This window comes from Marmota flaviventris, chromosome 16 (genome assembly GCF_047511675.1).
Source record: "Marmota flaviventris isolate mMarFla1 chromosome 16, mMarFla1.hap1, whole genome shotgun sequence".
In the NCBI taxonomy this organism is placed as follows: Eukaryota; Metazoa; Chordata; class Mammalia; order Rodentia; family Sciuridae; genus Marmota; species Marmota flaviventris.
In genome coordinates this window covers 7698539-7712122 of record NC_092513.1, presented here as the reverse complement: position 1 = coordinate 7712122, position 13584 = coordinate 7698539, and the positions used below count along the sequence as shown (strand labels likewise).

The 13584-nt window shown below is 43.5% G+C and overlaps 1 protein-coding gene across 9 annotated transcripts in view; it reads right to left on the bottom strand.

The window, feature by feature from the left end:
* Cd226 (CD226 molecule) overlaps positions 1-13584 on the bottom strand; it is a 77766-nt gene that overhangs the window by 49687 nt on the left and 14495 nt on the right. For 7 of the 9 annotated variants that reach the window (XM_071602647.1, XM_027935311.2, XM_071602648.1 and 4 more), the window contains 2 exons: positions 13031-13200; positions 12439-12771 (listed from right to left, as the gene is read on the bottom strand). In XM_071602647.1, coding sequence (XP_071458748.1) covers positions 12439-12771; positions 13031-13106 — 409 coding nt within the window. In that variant the 5' untranslated portion in view covers positions 13107-13200. Of the gene's footprint in view, positions 1-12438; positions 12772-13030; positions 13201-13584 lie in introns of those variants that run through there. The other 2 variants (XM_027935316.2, XM_027935317.2) reach the window with 1 other exon arrangement.

The following is a 13584-nucleotide window of genomic DNA, read 5'->3' as shown; positions in this document are numbered from 1 at the left end:
CCATCCAATTGGGAGCTCTAGAGAGGCCAGAGAGTTTCACCCCCTTCATCTAGAAAACGGGGTATATGTTCTGGTAGTCAGTGCATCTCAAATACAATACAGTTTGGGGAGTGCATCATGATCTTGCAAGGAAAAACAACACCTAACCACTTTCTTAGAATTTCCTTGGAGACAGCAAAGGAGAACCCCATGACATTCCTCAGATTTTCAGATACTTTTCTCCAACGTTTACTCACAGGTATCCAAAGCCATATATCCCTCTCCAAACTGGTTCCCTCCCATTTCTCAGCACTGTAGAGGAACTGATGTCATTCTGAACTTCTCTTCCCTGACCCACTACTTCAATCAGTTTTGGGGTCCTTCAATCTGATTTATAATTTTTTCTCCAACGTGTACTCTGTCCCCACCATTCCATCCTGGTCCAAATCATCTTCTCTCCTACCTTATTTCTCAAATAGATACCTCCCCACTTTCTTTATTCCAATCTTGTTCACATTTGAACAAGGCAATCAATCTGATATCCCCCGGATGTTCAAAACCCCTCTGTAAATGTGATGTGCTGAACACGTGTTACCCCTCGGGGGAACGCTTTTCACCTCCTGGGAGATGCACACAGCAGGCTGCTCTGTTCCACTTCGGTGTGAATGGAATCAGCACCTTCCTCTGGTCCCATCAGGGTTGATGCTGATGATTCTCTTGGCTCTTGCTGCTTTGTTGAGTGTGTCTTGGAAGTGTCAAGCACTGTCCCCACCAAGTGAGTATGACATATTTGATAGCCTCAAGCCCGGACAACAAGTTTCTGAGTTAGTAAAGAGGGCTGTCGTAACAAGACACCATGCTTACTTTTTTCCACAATCCTGGAGGTTGAAAGCCCAACTCAAGGCTCCCCGGGGCTGTTTTCCTTTGAGGGCTTCCCTTTGGCTCACAGGAAACCATCCTTTCTACGCCTTCCTGGTTTTCTCTCTGTGCCTCAGTCTCTTCTCATAGGACAGCCGTGCAGTGGTCTTAGGCCCACCCTAAGGACTTCATTTTAACCTAATTACCTCTTTAAAGACCTTACCTCCAAAATGTCACATTCGGAAATACAACAAGTTGGAACTCCAACATATGATTTTGTGGGGACACAATTCACCCCGCCACAGCCTCCCGACTAGATTTCCCTTTGTTTCCTTTGCATCTGATCCCCCTTCTAGACTCCTGCCTGAGTACACTTTCCAAATTGCAACTCACTTGCCCAGTCAAGTTTCCTAATAGCTCCCCATTGCCTCAAGAATAAGTCAAAACAGCTGTGGCACAAAAACTGTGACTAGAGGGAACCTGAGTTCACACCCATCCTGCTGCAAAGGAAACGCAGCTGAGTAAGAACGTGGGCTGGCCATGCACACGCGGTTCCAAACCCAGGGTTCTCAATCTCCCCTCTTCAAACAGACATTTGGAGCTTCTTCCAAATTTCTTCTGTCTACCCCTCCAAGGTCACTACCTGGCATTGATGACCACGAAACAAACTTCCACTCAAGCTTTATGAAGCCTCAGACTTCCAAGCACACCAGACTCCCTTCGCCTTCATGCTTACGTCCCCCACCCAGCAGGACTGTCCCCCTGCTGACAGCACAAACCCCTTTAACCCAGGAAGTTCTAATCTCCTTTCTCTTGAGTAAACTCAAGAGTCTTTGGGTCTCTGAAGCTTCCTGAATGCCCCTTCCTTCCCCCCAGCACCATCCTTCCAACACACACACACACACACTCACACACACACACACTCACACACACTCTCACACACTCACACACACACTCACACACACTCTCACACTCACACACACACTCACACACACTCTCACACACTCACACACACTCTCACACACACTCACACACTCACAAACACACTCACACACTCACACACACTCACACACTCACACACTCACACACTCACACACACTCACACACACTCACACTCTCACACACTCACACACACTCACACACACACAAGCCACCTCCACCCCCAGCATCACCATCAACTGTCCTGTACCTCCACAGTCATCCAACAAGCATGACTGGCATTGTCATTGGCCTTAGGCCTGAAATCAGGGCTGGGACATTTCTCTGAGTGCCCCCAACCTCACACAGCTCCCAGAACCTGACAGATATTCTATTAGTATTTGCTGAAAAAGATGGGAGAATGGAAAGGAGGAAGTTGGGGAGAGCCTTCTTCCTGAGGAAGGTGAGTGGAGACACTGCGGAGGTCGCATCACCGGCCACGCCCAAGACACGGCCCTGCTTCACTGGGGACTCCAGACCCCCCCTATTCTTGCCAATATTTCTGCTTTCTCACCTTTTATCATCCTACGCGCTGTGGCTAGGGTAAGAGCTCCAGACATGGCCAACCTGGCCACTAACCACCGGGTGAAATCCAAAATTTAGATCTCCCACCCATTAACCTTCTCTCGGGCCTCTAACCCAATGTGTTTTTCATATGCCCCACACTCAGAGAATTTCCCTTGTAGGTGATATTTCTGATAATGCTTCTTCCTGTTGGACCCCCCTCTTCCTGCCATCCTTCACCTCCACCCATCCAAACTTACCCCGATTTGTAGGTCATGGTTCCACAAAGAAGGAGCAATCGCAGCCACCTCTCAATTCCCCAAACTTTGTTTTGTACTCTTTACCAGCTTCCACCCAGCCATATGGTCACCTGGGTCACAAGTTCACATGGCATATAGGCGGGTACTTCCCCTTTGAGACTATAAACTTCTCAAAAACAGGGACCTTTTTACTTTTTTCTGCATTTCCTCATGGCATAAAATAAATGTCTCTTTAATTAATTTAGAAAGCATTCACAAAATTCACACAAATGTTTAAATTACTGTTGTCAATATTCATCTAATAAAGTAAATTCTATACTCCAAAATATCATTTCAGGAACAGGGCTTAATGATTTTCCCTTAAGATTAGTTCTTCTTTTTTCATTAAAATCATACCGGTCAGACTATGTTAAGAATCAAAATTCAAACACTGTGGGAGCTCAAAGAAATTTAACGCCTGTAGTTGGAAATATTTCCATCTTATTAAATGCTCATTCTTTTAGAAACCATTTCTAGGACTTAATAAAAATAGAATAAGGAAGCTACAAGTCCTATGTTAAATAAGTGACCTTTATTTAATTTAAATGGGCAACTCTGTTTCTTAAAAGAATATAAAGAGATATCTTAAGAAATCTGATCTCACAAGCTAATGGGACAGACTAAATGGTCTCATTTGTGGACATGCACTAATATACCCAAGCTCTGTCTCAAAGATGATAATTGAATCTACTGGCTGTTTCTTAAATGGAAAGAGTATATATCCAATTGTAGCATCCAGTTTGTAAGGAACAATGAATTTATGCATTCATGGAATAAATTAGGAATAGGATCTAAAGTTTTCTATAGACTTGGATTAAGTAAATGCTCTTTATTTAATAAGTGAAGGAAATTACCTTGCCCGCCAGAATGCACGCGTACACACACACACACACACACCCTTCTCTAAGCTATTCTGAAATGACAGTGCTGGTAGCATAAAGAATCCATGTGACCTGCCAAGAAATGGGACAATTTGTGCTTAGGAACTAGTCATCTGAAATGAGAATGTTACATTTCTTCAGTATCCTGCTAGTTAAATGGAGCATTTACATACAGAACTCATACCAGACTTCATTCTTACAGGCCACAATCAGCACACCACTGAACTCAGCAGGTAACATGCACATAGCTATTTATGGGTCAGTGCCATGAATGCTGTATACTGCACCTCTGTCCTCAGAAACCTTCTTTTGTCAATATTCTATGAAACATTGGAGTTTTTCTCTTGGAAGATTATGAAGGTTTTTTTTTTTTTTTTTTTTTTAAATGTAAGTTGCTTAAATAGCTGAAGTCAGGGGAAATTTTCTCACATTGAGATTTATTGGATTGTGAATAATCTCTCAAGGGAAGTGCCAGCAGCCCCATCAGCTGAGTTATTTAATTAAAACTATTCTAGAGTAAGTAGAAGTGATGTTGCCTGGGGGAGTAATTTTGCATTGATCCCTGAAGGATTGACTTGATGGTCTTAAAATTCTTAACAGTTTCAAAATCTTTAATGTCTTCACAAATAGTCTCCTACCATGTTCTAGAAGGAAAGGGAAAGTCATCCTGCCTGCAGCCTCCACTCCCCATAAAACCGAGGAAAGACAAAGACCTGCATCAAAAGCAGAGCTTAGGAGCCAAGTCTCTTTACAGACGCTGAACAACTGTCAGGGGCGGCTTTGGCTCTAAGGGAAATTCCCCGGGAGCCCCAGCAGGGTAAGCTGAAATCTCTACTTTCTCTCTTTCTTCAGCTACTTATGTTCTTGTTTGTTTGCACATTTGAAAATCTAGCTGTCTTTATTTTGTAAAATGCAAACTTTAACTTTCAGTCACAAATATGTGTCCATGTGTAAATTCCTTTAAGGTTTCTATGAAGGCCACTCACACCTGCACCTCATCCTACAGAGAAGTTTCTGAGAGAGAGTGCTAGAGATCGATGCCCACCCTCTGTAGTTTTCAAGCTTCCATGACAGGGATCGTGGAGAGCACGGAAGCCTACCCGTCGCACTGGGCGTGGGGGGGACATGTTCCACGGTGACCCGCGTGGACACCCACGACTGTCTGACGCCAGCTCTTGCTCAGGCACGAAGCCACATTTCCACCGTCCTCAGGCAGAGCACCCACACACGGACACCTACTCTGCAGAGGAAACGCCTTCCAGAGATTGTGGTTGGCAGTACCTTTGGGTGCCGGGTGAAGAGCAGCTGTGGTGGAAACCAGTGCAAGAGGCGCGAGGGGTCTTGATGGCTCAGAGTTAAAAGCAGAAAACTCGAGAGCCGCACAGCCTCCAGCTGAGCTGGGAAACATTCAGGGGCCCCTGGGGATGTGGGGGCTGGGCAAGACCCCCCCCCCCCCCCCGGCCGAGGCTCATTCTCCAGCAACTCAGCCCAGTGTGCCCTACCCCACGGCCATCCTGGGACTAATAGATGTGTCAACAAGGCTCGGGCTTGTACAGTGGACACAAGGGTTTTAAGCAGGTCCGTCCCCTGCTCTGGGAGGCTGGGTGCATTCAAACAAGTCTAAATTATGAGTTCCTTTCTGTATTTTGCTACAGCTAATGAGTGTAGAAGTCGGGGTTCTCTCATAAGCATAGAGACAGACAGAGAAAGTGGAGCAAGAACTGAAGAATCCAGACAGACGTCACTCCAAAACCCACACCTGGACCGGAGCGTGTACATTGGTTCAGGTGTCGGCTTCGATCACCAGAGTCAGCTAGTAGTATCTTGTCTTAGAGGGCGATTTAAAATTTTTCCCACTTTGGTTTTTGGCCACAGAGCTGCCAGAGGGTTGTGTCGCTAGGTGACACGTCTACTGCAGTGTCTCCTCCCAGGCTCGGCACAGGGAGAGCAAGTCAATAACAACAGCCTTGGCACAGGACATCGTCACCATCTCACTCTGATTCCTATTTACTGCGCCCTTGAGAAGCTCAGGGACCATAACCTTGCTTTTTGTGGGTCTTAAAATGCTCTTCATTATCTGGCTTCCTATACGCTATTTTATTTCATTAAGGCCTGCAATTCCCAAGCCTTTAAAGTGTTCCTGTTTCACCAGTTGACTATTACTTATAGGCACCATTAAATACCTTCCCTCTTTATCTTTTAATGAAAAACTACTGAAATATATCCTTTAACACACTCTTTTTTAGTCTTATATGTGTCTGTATAAACACATGCACATAAACATAGAAAAGGGAAAACTTTTATGACTTATTTCTGAGCTTGCTAGGATGGGCCTTAAGAAGGGTTTATGGCTTCATTCTTTAAACCATAGATCTAGAGCATTTTTTCCTTATTATTTCATCCCACTTTTAAAAAATTAAAAGCACTAGAGATGCTTAGGATGGTCACAACTCAATGAATCCACACTGGGACAAAGCATATGTATTCATGTGTTGAAACATCAAACTATACACCGTGAATACATTCCATTATATCTGCCAATTAAAAATAAAATTAAAAAGATAAAAGCATAATAAAAATAAAGAATGCAACCTCATCCAGAAATGTCAAAAAACAACTGGGCGTGGTGATGCACACCTCTAATCCCAGAGACTCAGGAGGCTGGGGCAGGAGGATCACAAGTTCAAGTCCAGCCTCATCAATGTAGTGAGACCCTCTCTCAAAATCAAAAACAAACAAACAAACAAGGGTGGGAATGTAACTCAGTGGTAAAGTGCTCCTGGGTTCATTCCTGAAGGAAGGAAGGAAGGAAGGAAGGAAGGAAGGGAGGGAGGGAGGGAGGAAGGAAGGAGGGGAGGGAGGGAGGGAGGGAGAAATGATACAAAGTAAAATCAAAAGTGTAGCTGGAGTGTGTTGTTGGCGACCCCCATATCAGGAAAGTGGGGGGCTCCTCCGTGGCCCATTCGTCTCCCATTGTTACTACTTTGGACAGGAAGGACCTTCCAGGCCCAGCTGCCCCTGCACTGTGCACCTTCGCTGATGGCAAAGGAGGTCATCTGTGTACATTTTCTTCCTCCCCTTTGTATTTGGGATAGGCCAAGCGAGGCAGTAAGGAAAGGGCACGAATATCTTAAGGTAGATGGTGAAAAACAATTGCAAAATACATCAGGCTTCCTATGCCTTCTGAAGCAGCATTGCAATAAACCAAGCCACGAATTGTAAACCAGAAGAAACTGCACTGATCTATTGACCCATCTTATGTGTTCATTTGATTTTAGAGGTTTTCACTGTTTGGGGTTATTGTTAGAGTCTTCTTTAAAAAATGAAAATAATCTTCCAGAGTTGGTTGAGCTAGACCCAAAGCTATCTCTTTTCTGGAGGATTTTCTAAAGCAATTCTCTCAGAATGTTACTTCATCCATCTTAGTGTCCAAATATTCTGACCTACCTCCCTCAAGGTTAAGTACCAATTCCACTTTTTCAGGGAATCTATTCTGAATTTCTAATTAAAAGTGAATTCTGGGGCTAGAGATATAGCTCAGTTGGTAGAGTGTTTGCCTCACAGGCACAAGGCCCTGGGTTCAATCCCCAGCAACACACACACACACACACACACACACACACACACACTGAATTCTGTCCTGTAAATTACAGTAATACTTGTTGCTATTTGCCTTAAATTATAATTTACAATATACAATTTTATCCCTTTCTTCCAACCACTAAATATTACTTTGAACGTCAAAGGTTTTTAGTAAAGTCTTGATGAGTGAGTTAATAAATGAGTTTATTTCCCCCAAATCAGCAAGCCCATGCATACAAGCCAGATCCCATCTTTGCACCGTGACATCACACCCACGTTGGGGAAAAGGCTGACCGTGCTGGCCCCAACCGGCAGGAAGCCACCGCAATCTGGAGAATCCCTTCTGTCATGGGATTCCTCAGACCTGCCATCCATTCTGGAGCCCTTGATATTAAAGGGCCACTAAGGAGAAACACGTATGCAAGATCACAGGAGGAGATCACGACAGAGTGACTGGCCCCCAGGCTGTGAGCATGGCTTTGACGGGAGCAGGGATGGGGCCTTCTCAGAACAAGCATGGGTGATACAGACAGCCTCCTCCAGCCCAGGACAGAATGCAGCCTTAAACGGAGACAGTGTGAAACATCTGTGCCCAGTCGAGACAAGCAGACTGCATGCAAGTTCACAGGGTCAGAAAACTGACATGGCCAACACCAAGCACGTGCTGGGTGGAGCGGGACAGATGACCACCTCCCTGCAACCCCAGTTAAACGTGTCCGCTGCTCCAAGTCAGTAGCACACCTGCTCCGCCTCTGCGCTCCTTACCCGGCTTTCTCCCTGCTTCCCCTGTGTCCTCTGTGCGTTAAAGAAACCCCTTCCACACTTCAGGGTCACCAGCCTCCTCGAGCCCTTGGATGGCAGCCTCGGTCCACAGGACTTCACCAACCATCTTTCTTAACATCAAGTCTCACTCCAATGACTGGAAAACCGCTTATCATCCAATACCAGCTCCTATTCATTAGTTCAATAGTTCCTTTGTCAGCCAATCTCAGGCTACTTGACAACTCAATGCTCCTGAAACTGACATTTCTCCTTTCCTCCAAGCCGTGGTGGGCTCCTGATTTCCCATCTTTTCAATTGAAACTCTCATTTTTCTTTCCTTGGATCATAAAATTTCAAGATCATTCTGGCAGCTTCCCTCTCTTTGACCTGCAGGCCAAATCCAAATGGAAATCTCATCCTTAACTTAGACAATTATTTTTGAACTGCTCAAAAATCAGAATCACATCTTTCTTCAACATTTTTATTAGAATTCAGTAGTTCTGAAAGAAATGTTATAAAAGATTTTTGAGACAAGTGGGAAATAAAACACTCTAGGTGAGTGTAAACCAATAGTGTGAGCTTTGAGAACCTGTGGCCCCTCCTGACTCTGGCTCCTTCCCGCTCACGCTTCTAAGCTGTGCTTTTCTTTGTAGTTTCACCATTTGTGTTTGACACACATAAATAACATATTGTTGGATTTTACATGTCTCTGACCTTTAAAGGAAAGAAATCATGCCCTTCCGTAACTTGCTTGCTTTCGCCAACGCGATGTTCCCAGGATTCATCCCTGTTGGTGAGCAGAGTCACACTTCGTGCCTTTCCAGGGATGCAGAGTACACTGCTGTATGTATGCTGCCAAGGTCTTTGCCCATCCTATTGGGGATGGGTACTTGGCTTGTTACCATTTTTTTGCTCTTACGGTCACTATTGCAAATATTGTTGGGCACTTCTCCCAATTGGGGCAATCTTTACAACATCAAACAGTAGAATTATTGGATAATAGGATATGTGATTCTTTAACCTGACTAATGCCATATGATTTTCTAAAATAGATGTGATAGTAATTTTTTGAGTAAACTTGAAGAGTGTTTCTGGATAAGATTAATGTTTAAATCAGTGATTTAGGAGTAAGCAGATGGTCCTCCATAATGTGGATGGGCCTCACCAATCAAGTGAAAACAACAAAAGACTGACCTTCCCCAGCAAGAGGAGGCACCCCAGCAGATCGCTTGGGACTTAACCTGAACCTAATTTTATCTTGCTGGCAGTGAAAAACAAACTGGTCTTTTTTCTGTGTCTCTCTCTCTAAAAAATGTTCAGCAAGGTCTAGATTAGAGAAGTTCAAACTCCATTCAGTACATCAAGATCTGGGTCACAGTAACTTTCCAGGTTTATATCTAATATTCTGCTGCCCACATAGTCTTAAATTTCTTTTTTAATATAGAAAATACCTGAGACCCCAAAGTATCATATTGAGTTGAGCCCATTTGTTAATGGGGCAGGGAGAGAGTCACTTCCCCATTCTGAGACCACGTCTTGTGCCACGTCTTGTTTAACCACCCTGAATCTCAGTGCCCTCAGTCGTGACATGGAAAACATGATCACTCCATGGTATTTTTCAAATGTTAAATAGATGACATTTAGATACTTCATACCAAGTAGGTACCGTGTGAAAGTTAAGTAGCATAATATTTGAGTGGGTCACCCATTTGGTGGTAAGTTTCATAAACAGAATTACGTTTTCTTTAACAGAAACTACATTTTCTTTTACTTTGACCAGTAAGGCCAGAGATTTCAGGGAGGCAGAAATTTTCCCCAGGACCCTACTTCCATCACTACTCTTGCACAAAAGGGCTGCTTTTGAAATGTTATCTCCTAAGTCACCTCAACAGGTTTCCCCATGAATTAACTAAAATTCATGCAGCTGTTATTACTATGAAATAGTCTAAATCCTTTGCTAATTCACAAATGTCTATTCCTAAACTAAGACACATTTTTAAGGAATTTTTTTTATTAGCAGTATTGTTTATCCAGAATAAGACATTCAATTGGCCCAACTCTAGGCAGAAAGTGTGAGGGGAAGGAGGAGGTACAAGGTGGGCAATGGTTGATGATTCCCAGGAAGGGCCCAGGTGGGGGAACATGTCCCCCAAGCTGTCACTCTATGTCTAGTTACAACTTTGCCCAGTGGGACACATGCAAAGCCTGAAGCCTTGGAAAGGCCACTAGACCTCAGTACCCTCACTTGTAAAATCAAAGAAATGCCCACACTCAAGTGTGTAATAGGGGCTAAGGGAGAAGATCTGTGTAACACTGACATGTGCAATCCCCCACACCTGAAAAGCTACCAACAAGTAGCAGAAGTCAACACACTTAGAGGGCAGGGACTTGATTCCTTCATCCATTTGAAGTTCTTATAATCTGTTATAGAAATTAGAATTTTCAGATTCCAAGTTTTAGTTTTTTCTTGTTAAATAGATAATCAGCTCCCCTTGACATTATACCAAAAACGCAATCATTAGAGATCCTGGATGTTGTGAACAAAACACATAAGGAAAATCTTTGTTATATTCAACGTAAACTTTGAAATACAACTAATATTCAGTTTAAAGTCTCTATCATCCTCAGTTTGAAACAAGAAAGCCCTCAAATCTCCCAGTGAGGTAGAATCACTGGTTCACAACATCAACTGTTCTGTAAAAATAAAAATGACCAAGACCAACAGGAACAAAACATGTTTAAAGCTACCATCACAAGGAATGGAGCCAGATGAGGACTGGGTACCTCTTTGGCAACTAGCTGAATATTTCACCCTTGATCATGAAAAAGCCCATCAGGCAGGGAGTTCTCTTTTACCCTGTTCAAAATATAAGAAGAACAACAAATTTAGATGATAAGAATAGAGGACTATTCCCAAAGCTGTTCGCACATGATGCTAAAAATCCTACCGTGGCACAGCAATAACCTTGACAATTCAGCTCCATACTCCATCCTAAACATTCAGAAAAGGCCAGGCTGCCTGTTTTCAATTGGTTGCCCTGTAACAGAAATTGAAATACCTGACCTGCTGCTAAAATTTCAGAGGCTGGACCATGCATGGCAGGGAGAGGGGCCCATCTCCTTCCAGCCCTGGAGGCTCAGGCCCCATGTGCAATGGCTTGCTCCATTCCAAGACCCTTACCAACCCACGCCTTCACTTGAAAGACTGGTCAGAAGGGGACTATACTTGCAAACAGCACTGAACAGATGTCTGCACACAGCAGCAAATGGGTTCTGTATGGCAAGATGGAGTCTTTCAAAAAATTAGTGTGTAATTAAGGAGGTGTTGCCAATTAACTCTGTAAGTCCTAGCTATATACACAAAATTAGTCCTGAGCTAAACATAAAGAGAAAGGGAAACCATGTACACAAACATTCTTTCCTTGCAATAGCTTTATATTCCTCATATAATACTGTAATCGTGCTTTGGAACATGGTTTGCTTGGCCTGGGGTTGTAGCTCAACAGCAGGGTGTTCGCCTGCCATGTGAGCAGCTCTGGCTTCAATTATCTGCAACGTTCACACACACACACACACACACACACACACACACATAGCAATAAGCACACGTGTGTGTGTTTCAAGCACAGAACATGACTCTCTTAAAAATAAATCATATAGTGTTCTCCTCTATATATTCAAGGAGTGTGATTTGAAAGTCACCAGGTAAGAAATGCATGGTTTCAAAATTAGACTGTCACTTATATATGAAAATGTCAACATTAATCATTTTGTATCAAAAGCACAGGAAATGCTAGTAATAGTGATGGTAGTAATACCTCCTATTCTCTGATGACCATGGGCCAAGTTCTTTAAATATAGTCTCCCTAAACTCTTCAACAAAGAGAGTGCTATTACTAACTCAATTTACCATTTCAGAAACCCAAGATTAAGAGAGAGAAGGAGTGCCACTGATACAAGTTTATATAAAAGTACTGGCTACAACACCCAAGCTTTCTCAGTAAATCATATCCACTCTATGTGGCCACTACAGAAGGACCAAACCACAACCACAGGGGGACAGAGCAAAAATATCCCAAGACATCATTAGACTCTCACACGATAGCCAGTGACTTCTGAAGGAAGAGTCCTCTCTAGTTGAATTAGGAAGGGGCGAAAGACAGGGCCACTGTTTGAACCCTGCCAAGATTCACTAATAATCTCAGATGACGTAGTATACAAGGACCCGGAGCCGTCCAGAGGTTGAAGCCAGTGCTGAGTGCCTAGCCAAAGGGCTGGCTCCTGAACTCACATGTGGCCCCATCCACGAATCTAGGCTCGTGTTCTCATGAAGACACCTAGAGCCCGTGCTTTCTGCTTCCGTATTGAAATCAGTGAGACACTTCCACGCGGAAACGACAGCACACTAAGAAATGAAATTGGTCCACAGAATCACTCCTTTGAAACAGTAAGATCATACAACCTGGAAAAGGGTTTGGGGAAAGCCCCAAGAATAGGATAAAGCATTTGCAGCTTCCACTTGGGCTTGACAGTATTGAGTATTGTGGAATTCAATATTGTGGGGTGGGGAGAGGGAAAACGAAATTTGCCCTTACCTGACTGAACCACACGTATTGTCTTTTTCCAAGTTCCATGTGTGTAAGTCAGGAAAGAGCAGGAATAGGTGCCGACATCGGTCTCAGAGGCATTATAAAAGGAGAGGATCACAGTGTTGGGAGCCGCCGTTGAGTTCAAAAGGTGAAGCTTCTTGTCATAGGGCTCATGGATGACCACACCGTAAATGGGGTGGAGCAAGCCTATGGACTTCTGCACATCGTGGATCTTAAACCACTCCACCTGGGTAATGTCCACTGATGGGTACATACATTCTAGAGTCATATTCTCAGCAAATTTAATAGTCGTGTCCCAAAATGTCTCTTCACATAGAGCTGAAATACACAAACATGACATAAATTCAGTTAGACTTGATAATGGAATACCAAATAAATACCTTAAGCTCTCTAATAAGAGGAAGGAAGGAAGTTGAGATCTTGGGAAGACTGGCAGTTTTCTACTGCTCATGTTGGCAGTTATAACTTCTAGCCCTTGGAACAAGTGAGAAATTATCAAAGAAATCCTGCACATATCACACTGAAATACTAAAAATCGAGTTAATTTGTTAAATGAAGACAAAAAGTTTTTTTTTACCTTTATGTACATGAAGAATAGCCAAAAGGAAAGTAAGATAATCCATCTCTGGAAACTGCTTGGGAGGCTGGTGCATAAAAAAAAAAGACAATTTGTACAGCGTTACATCTCAGGCCCAGCACAATGACGGTCTCCTTCCTTTCAGATGTTATCTGCAGCGTCTTCTTTTTCTGAAGTATGAACACAGGAAGAAGGTCTTAGCTTCAAAGGCAGGTTTGCTCTCATACAAGGATGGGCAGATTTGAGCTATTTCTCTCTCGGGGAACAGCTATTTTCAAGATCTCATTTTCTACAGAAAGTCATTCATTCAATAAGCGTTTGCTGAGTGTGTTCTAGGTGCCCAACTCTGTTCTAGGACATGAGGATAAACAAACTCAACGTCACACACACACGCACGCACTTCTTGCCGTGCCCACATTCTAGTGGGAAGAGATAGAAACCAAAAAAACCCAAAGTAAAAAATATGTGTAACAAGTTAGAGGTGGTAAGTGCAGGAGAAAACCTCAGCAGGAAAGGGAGGCAGGCAGGAGCTAGTGTCTCCTTTTCAGCAGGAA